The following is an 8,034-nucleotide window of genomic DNA, read 5'->3' on the forward strand; positions in this document are numbered from 1 at the left end:
CACCACAGTCTTGTAGCTCCCTCTACTGGCCAGAAGCTGCATTCTCCCCACCAAACCCCCCCCACCCAAAAAAAAAAGCTAAATTAAAATGTGAAACAGGTGAAGGATGTTGGTGTCAAGCAGCAGCGACCCTCCTCCAGGTGTGATGGTGTCCAGAGCAGTGTTGCCAGATGGGATTATTTTCCAGCCTAACCAGTCTAAAATCCATCCCTCCTCCCCCTCCTCTCACTCATCCCCCTCCTCTCCCTCCTCGTGTGTTAAGGGGTTTGATGGCGTGTTGCAGTGCAGCTCTTCTTCAGAAGTCTTTGTAATGCAGCAACCTGGCGAAGACCACAGAGAAACAAGAGCAGCGTTAGGGGAAGAAAGGGAAAAAGTGGTGGAAAAGTAGAGTCGGACTGGTGATCAGAAGGTCGCGAGTTCAAATCCCACCTGGGAACACCACCACTAGTGCGCCACCCTTTGAGTAAGGTACTTAGGGCTAAGTTACTCCAGGGAGACTGTCCCCTGTAATCTCTAATTGTAAGGCGCTTTGGATAAAAGCGTCTGCTAAATGGTAACAAAATGTACATTAATAGGCTAGGTGCACGATCTCCACTACTTCCTGAAAGGCACCTTGCATGAACATATTCTGTCTCACTCTATTGGTTTAATTGATTAATCAGCTGTGCACTGTGTGTTCCAACAGTTTACCGCACAGCTGATTAATCAATTAAACCAATAGAGTGAGACAGGATATGCGATCATCATCAAAGTCATGATCTCTCATCGCGGGGCTGCGGTCGTAAAACTCGCTCTGACAGCGCCGGAGCTCAGGGTCCAACGTAAAGGGACAAAGCGATTTGATTGGACAAGAGTCCTCGCTCCCGGAGTGCTCGTCAGATTTCCAGAGCGAGTTTTAACGAACGCAGCAGCCTGTGTTCAACTGAGTCGCGGGGTGCATAAAGCCCCTGGGCCGTGTGTCATGGAGGTACCTGAAGAGGGGGGCGCGCCCCTTGTTGTTGGCCAGGGAGAAGAAGCCGCTGTGGGGGGAGAAGTCCAGGCAGTGGGCCCTGTGGAGGGTCTTCTTCTGGAACACAGGGAAGTTGGAGAACACCGTGTAGCTGGGGAGGTGGACCTGGAGGGAGGGTAGGAGAGAGAGGTGAGGGGAGGAGGGAGAGGTGAGGGGAGGAGAGGAGAGAGAGGTGAGGGGAGGAGAGAGAGGTGAGGGGAGGAGAGAGAGGTGAGGGGGGGAGGGAGAGGTGAGGGGAGGAGGGAGAGGTGAGGGGAGGAGGGAGAGGTGAGGGGAGGAGAGGAGAGAGAGGTGAGGGGAGGAGAGAGAGGTGAGGGGGGAGGGAGAGGTGAGGGGAGGAGGGAGAGGTGAGGGGAGGAGGGAGAGGTGAGGGGAGGAGAGGAGAGAGAGGTGAGGAGAGAGAGGTGAGGGGAGGAGGGTGAGGGGAGGAGGGAGAGGTGAGGAGAGGAGAGAGAGGCGAGGGGGGGAGGGAGAGGTGAGGGGAGGAGGGAGAGGTGAGGGGAGGAGGGAGAGGTGAGGGGAGGAGGGAGAGGTGAGGGGAGGAGGGTGAGGGGAGGAGGGAGAGGTGAGGGGAGGAGAGAGAGGTGAGGGGAGGAGAGAGAGGTGAGGGGAGGAGGGTGAGGGGAGGAGGGAGAGGTGAGGGGAGGAGAGAGAGGTGAGGGGAGGAGGGAGAGGTGAGGGGAGGAGGGAGAGGTGAGGGGAGGAGGGAGAGGTGAGGGGAGGAGGGAGAGGTGAGGGGAGGAGGGAGAGGTGAGGGGAGGAGGGAGAGGTGAGGGGAGGAGGGAGAGGTGAGGTGAGGGGAGGAGGGAGAGGTGAGGTGAGGGGAGGAGGGAGAGGTGAGGTGAGGGGAGGAGGGAGAAGTGAGGGGAGGAGGGAGAGGTGAGGTGAGGGGAGGAGGGAGAGGTGAGGAGGGAGAGATGAGGGGAGGAGGGAGAGGAGAGGGGAGGAGGGAGAGGTGAGGGGAGGAGAGAGAGGTGAGGGGAGGAGAGGAGAGAGAGGTGAGGGGAGGAGAGAGAGGTGAGGGGAGGAGAGGAGAGAGAGGTGAGGGGAGGAGAGAGAGGTGAGGGGAGGAGAGGAGAGAGAGGTGAGGGGAGGAGAGAGAGGTGAGGGGAGGAGGGAGAGGTGAGGGGAGGAGGGAGAGGTGAGGGGAGGAGAGGAGAGAGAGGTGAGGGGAGGAGAGAGAGGTGAGGGGAGGAGGGAGAGGTGAGGGGAGGAGGGAGAGGTGAGGGGAGGAGGGAGAGGTGAGGGGAGGAGGGAGAGGTGAGGGCAGGAGGGAGAGGTGAGGGGAGGAGGGAGAGGTGAGGGGAGGAGGGAGAGGTGAGGGGAGGGGAGGCCTAAGGTTTACTTGTACAGCACATTTCATACAACAGGGGCAAATCAAAGTGCTTTACATACAGAATACAGAAAAAGAAGGATAGTAATAATAATAATAAAAGAAAAGAAGAATAGATAGGGTTAGAGGAGCGGGACTGACCAATCGGACCGCCTCGTCGTCGGCCCGGGAGGCGATGGCGAGGATCTCGGAGGCGGGGTTGAAGCGCAGCGAGGTCGCCGGGGTCAACACGTTCATGACGGCCTTCAGAGGCGTGGGATTGGTCTCCCTAAGACACGCCTCCTGGGAGTAGAGGTTCACCACGCCCGCCTGGGAACTGGAGGGAGGGGGGGGGGGGGGGAGGGAGGGAAGGGAGGGAGGGACGGGAGGAGAGGGGGGGAGGGAGGGAGAGAGAGAGACAGAGGGAGAGAGAGAGAGACAGAGAGAGAGAGACGTAATGAATAATCCAGGATATTGATGATGATGATGATGATGAACCACTGCCTCCCCCTCGTCATCTAATCTCTGTGACGTCATCAACAGGTGACAGGTGACAGATTAAAGATGGCCGCCTCACCCGCAGGCCAGGTACTGTCCGTTGGCCGAGGCAGCGATGGCCGTCCCCCTCACACAGCCGTCGTCCTGGAAACGGCTGAGGCACTTGCTGCTCCGCATGTCCCACACGTACACCTCTCCCTCCTCTGGAACACACACAGTTACCATATACCTGTCTGTCTGTCTGTCTACACCTCTCCCTCCTCTGGAACACACACAGTTATCGTCCGTCTGTCCGTCCACCCACCCACCTATCTATCTATCTACCTCCCTCCCTATCTATCTATTCATCCACCTCCCACTTCCTTTAAAAGGGGGAACACACCGGTTACATTCATCTAGTCTTGTTGTCTAAAGTAATGCGGCTCCTGACTAGTGTGAGTGAGAGTGTGTGTGTGTGAGAGTGTGTGTGTGTGTGTGTGGATCTTGCTGTGACCCACCTAGGTGTGTGTGTGTGTGCGTGTGTGTGTGTGTGACCCACCTGAGTGTGTGTGTGTGTGTGTGTGACCCACCTGAGAGTGTGTGTGTGTGTGTGTGTGACCCACCTGAGTGTGTGTGTGTGACCCACCTGAGAGTGTGTGTGTGTGTGTGTGTGACCCACCTGTGTGTGTGTAGATCTTGCTGCCGTCGTGAGAGTACGCCACGCCACTGACGCTGCCGTTCACCTTCATGCTGCGGACCACCTCCCTGGTCTGGACACACACACACACACACACACACCTGAGACCACCTCCCTAGTCTGGACCAGAGACCATGTTAGACACACACACACACACACCTACCTGAGACACACACACACACACACACAACTGACACACACACACACACACACACACACACACACACACACACACACAACTGAAACACACACACACACGGTAACACCTACCTTCAGAGTTAAGACTACAGGTATCGCCATGGTAACACCTACCTTCAGAGTTAAGACTACAGGTATCGCCATGGTAACACCTACCTTCAGAGTTAAGACGTGAAGGTATCGCCATGGTAACACCTACCTTCAGAGTTAAGACTACAGGTATCGCCATGGTAACACCTACCTTCAGAGTTAAGACGTGAAGGTATCGCCATGGTAACACCTACCTTCAGAGTTAAGACGTGAAGGTATCGCCATGGTAACACCTACCTTCAGAGTTAAGACGTGAAGGTATCGCCATGGTAACACCTACCTTCAGAGTTAAGACGTGAAGGTATCCGGAGGTTCCAGTGAGGAGGAGAGAATCTCCTTCAGGAGAAACTTCAAACTCTTTAATCCTCTGCTCCTTCAGACCTGGGAGACGACATGGGGTTAGCAGACTCACACTCACACAGGGGTAGGGGGTAGGGGCTAGGGGGTAGGGGGTAGGGGGTAGGGGCTAGGAGGTAGAGTCTAGGAGATAGAGTCTAGGGGGCTAGGAGATAGAGTCTAGGAGATAGAGTCTAGGGGGCTAGGAGATAGGGGGCTAGGAGGTAGGGGCTAGGAGGTAGGGGCTAGGAGGTAGGGGCTAGGAGGTAGGGGCTAGGAGATGGGGGGTAGGACGTAGGGGCTAGGGGGTAGGAGGTAGAGTCTAGGGGGTAGGAGGTAGAGTCTAGGGGGTAGGGGGTAGGAGGTAGGACGTAGGGGGTAGGAGGTACAGTCTAGGAGGTAGGAGAGATAGGGGCTAGGAGATAGGGGGTAGGAGGTAGGGCTGACCTCTGACAGAGGTCACGGGGACGACCTTGCCCTCCATCATGTCGTAGACGTAGAACACCTTGTTCCTCAGGCTGGTGGCGATCACCTGCTCCCCGCTCACGCTGAACTGGGCCTTGTGGACCGGGAACCGCTCCAAGTGGATGCTCTGGATCTTAGGGTTGGTCTTCCCATCCACCTGAGAGGAGGGGGGGGGGGGAGGGAAGGAAAGAAAAGGAGGAAGGGAAGAGGAAGGGAGACAGGAACAAATTAGGAGTGTGAGAGAGAAAGAGTGAGAGAGTGTGTGAGTGAGAGTGAGAGAATGAGAGAGAGAGAGTGTGAGAGAGAGTGAGTGAGTGTGAGTGAGAGTGAGGGAGGGAGGGAAGGAGAGAGAGAGGGAGGGAGGGGAGGAGAGAGAAAGAAGGTGAGAGAGAAAGAGTGTGAGTGAGTGTGAGTGAATGAGTGAGTGAGTGTCTCCCCAGCTTTGACGGCGGTGCATGCTGATGATGATGATGCCGACGACGACGATGATGGAGTCATACCTGGAAGAGAGAGATGGATTGGTCGAGGCCCGCCGTCATGACGACCTGGGCCGAGGGGTGGAACTGCACGGTGGTCAGCCTGTCGTCAGAGGGCCTGGCGCTGTTGGCATGGAGACACCTCTTCATCTGGAGATCAGAGGTCAGAGGTCAGGGTTACAATGCAGAATAACCCCACCAGCGCTACGGTGTGAATCCAGCCGTATGATAAATGGTTATGATGTCAATAACCCAAAACCACAGCTTCATTAGCAGGTGTGTGTGTGTGTGTGTGTGTGTGTGTGTGTGTGTGTAGATCAGAACTGACCCGTATGATGCCTTTAGCCAGGCTCTCTGAGGGCCGAACAAAGTTGCCCGTCTTCCTCAACAGGTCGTCGTCTCCTTCATCATCCTCGTCTTCATCATCCTCGGAAGCTAATGAAAACGGACGGATGGTTGAAAGGTGTTACTCGATTAGATAGGAGACTCTGCTAGCTGCGGCCTGTGTGTGTAGCATACAGGGGTCCACCTGAAAGGTGCGCCTCTAAAGCATCCGTTCTAGACTTCACCTCTCTTGTGTGTGTGTGTGTTCTAGACTTCACCTCTCTTGTGTGTGTGTGTGTGTGTGTGTGTATGTGTGTGTGTTCTAGACTTTACCTCTCTTCTTACTCTTCTTCTTCTGGACTTTGGTCTCGGCCCAGGAGGGAGTGCCACCCATCGATTTCTGGAACCTGATCGAGAAGGGAGAGGGAGAGAGATGGGGGAGAGAGAGAGAGAGATGGGGGAGAGAGGGAGAGAGATGGGGGGGAGGGAGAGGGAGAGAAAGTGTGACTAGAGCAGAAATCTCCTGAGGTGAAAACAGCCATTTCTATGTCTGTCTGTCCGTCTACCTACCTACCTATCTATCTATCTATCTACCTACCTATCTACCTACCTACCTATCTATCTATCTATCTATCTATCTATCTATCTGTCTATCTATCTATCTACCTACCTATCTACCTACCTACCTATCTATCTATCTACCTATCTATCTATTATCCATCTGTCTATCCATCAGTCTATCCATCAGTCTATCTATCTATCTATCTACCTACCTATCTATCTACCTATTATCCATCTGTCTATCCATCAGTCTATCTATCTATCTATCCCTCCCGCCCTCCATCCACTCACTGCTCCTTCATCCTCTGCTCCAGTTTGTGTTTGGCCATCTTGGCCTCTGCCGCTCCTTTGGTCAGATCCTTCCGGAACCGATGGCTCATGTCCACTCTAGGGGAAACACAAACACACACACACACAACAATTAAAACAACAATTAAAAAGAGAGGCTTGAATGTGTGAACACTAGATAGTCTCTTGCCTTCTCTACCACAGCACAGCAAAACAATATTGTGAAATATGTGTAAAGTTGTACAGAGACTTATTTACTAGTTGACGAGCTAAGTAAAACATTTTTTTAGAGAGAGAGAGAGAGGGGAATTCAAGAACTTTCAATGACCCATGTCTATTTTCAAAAACTTTTAAGGATTTCAAGGACTCGTGGGAGCCCTGCCTCCCCTGTCCCCTGCCAGTACACATGTGTAGGGGGAGTGGTCAAGTGTATAGTTCAGAGAGACAGCAAGGGGAGCAGACAGACAGACAGCCAGCCCCCCCCCCCCCCCAAAGACACTTACTCTTCCTCCAGCGCGTCATCGTCATCCTCCCATACGGCTTTCCTGATTGGCTGAACCCGGAGCCGTGCCTCGTTCTCCACGTCTGATTCGCTGGAGTCCTCGTCCAGCAGTGTGGCCCCCTTGTTGTCTGACTCCTGAAGGGGGGGGGAGAACATTAGGATGGGAGGAGGAGGAGAGGACACCCCTGTCTGTCCATCTATACTCTTTGAAAAGGTTCTCTCCATTGTTGTCATTTTTTTCCTTTTTTTTTTTTTACATAATCTGATCCATTAGGTGTTTATTAATGCCTGTGTGGTGTTATTTTTTTTAAATGTTGACATTTTTTAGTTAGTAATTCATAAAATACAAAGGTTCCATCTCACAAAACATAATGGAATGTAAAAACTTTGACGCTCAATATCTCTGAACTGCCCTAAACGGAGATAGAACCTTATCATTCTAAGCTCACGATATGCTATGCCAACACACAATTGCAACACACATCCTATGCAATGGATAGTGCAAATGCAAATGGACAGACATCAGATTTGTTTAGGTAGACAGCAACAAGACAACTAGACAACTAGACAGACACCCTTACCTCCGCCAGCCTGTCAACGAGCTCATCTTCAGCCCCGAACACCAGGTGTTCCAGCAGGCCCACGAACTCGTCCCGTTCGCCCAGCGCGGTCACCTTCCTGCCGTGCTTCTGCCTCTTGGCCTCTTCTCTCTCCAGGTCTGGCTCTATCGCAGTGTCTCCGGGGGGGGATCGCTTCATCTTTCCCCTACTAATGTTTCCCGGACGGTTTCGAGACCGCGTGTCGTCGCCTATCGTCTCCTCCATGTCTAATGGGTGTTAGCTTTAGTTCCCCGTGTGTGAGTTTAATTCTCTAAGACAAACCTGATACACGTGCAGATTCCTTCGGTGTTTTTTTTTTCTCTGCCTCATGCGACCAATGTCTTTCCGCCTCTTCTTCTTCTTCCTCTTCTTCTCAGTTTGAATGACGATTTGCGACCAACTTGAGGCGCATTACCGCCACCTACCGGACTGTGTTTGAACGGTATATTTGACAGGGAAAACTTACAAATGAAAGAAATAAACAACATTTTTGGGGGGGGGGGTTAAATCTTGTCTATCAACCCAGTATCTTTCAAATACTGAATTACCTGTTTGTCCATTTTGATTTCACTTCCTAATAAACTCTCCACAGTAAACCCCAATACGTGGAGAGGCTCGGCAGTAGTGAGCAACGTCAACGTGGTGTGCAACCGAGGCGTTAAAATTCACTGATTTACAAAACATCAGCGCTGGACTGGCT

General features: G+C 53.0%; 1 protein-coding gene across 1 annotated transcript; it reads right to left on the reverse strand.

Annotated features, from left to right (window-relative positions):
* Window positions 1–232: 232 nt before the first annotated feature.
* utp18 (UTP18 small subunit processome component) lies at window positions 233–7,641 on the reverse strand. Its single transcript, XM_080523707.1, has 13 exons — window positions 7,317–7,641; window positions 6,737–6,870; window positions 6,237–6,332; window positions 5,718–5,791; window positions 5,389–5,495; window positions 5,085–5,210; window positions 4,567–4,741; window positions 4,064–4,164; window positions 3,478–3,568; window positions 2,899–3,022; window positions 2,484–2,658; window positions 972–1,114; window positions 233–320 (listed from the first exon to the last, which is right to left on the reverse strand). Exons 1-13 carry the CDS (start codon window positions 7,557–7,559, stop codon window positions 296–298), a joined length of 1,614 nt encoding a protein of 537 aa, XP_080379833.1. The 5' UTR covers window positions 7,560–7,641; the 3' UTR covers window positions 233–295.
* Window positions 7,642–8,034: the final 393 nt, after the last annotated feature.

This window comes from Nansenia antarctica, assembly GCF_963989245.1.
Source record: "Nansenia antarctica genome assembly, chromosome: 2".
Taxonomy (NCBI): domain Eukaryota; kingdom Metazoa; phylum Chordata; class Actinopteri; order Argentiniformes; family Microstomatidae; genus Nansenia; species Nansenia antarctica.

Coding starts and splice junctions, on each gene's coding strand:
- utp18 (XM_080523707.1), bottom strand. CDS start 7,559: ATGGAGGAGACGATAGGCGACGACACGCGGTCTCGAAACCGTCCGGGA. Junction 5,792..6,236: donor GAGCAGAGGATGAAGGAGCA/GTGAGTGGATGG, acceptor CTTCTCGATCAG/GTTCCAGAAATCGATGGGTG. Junction 4,742..5,084: donor AATCCATCTCTCTCTTCCAG/GTATGACTCCAT, acceptor CCCTCCTCTCAG/GTGGATGGGAAGACCAACCC.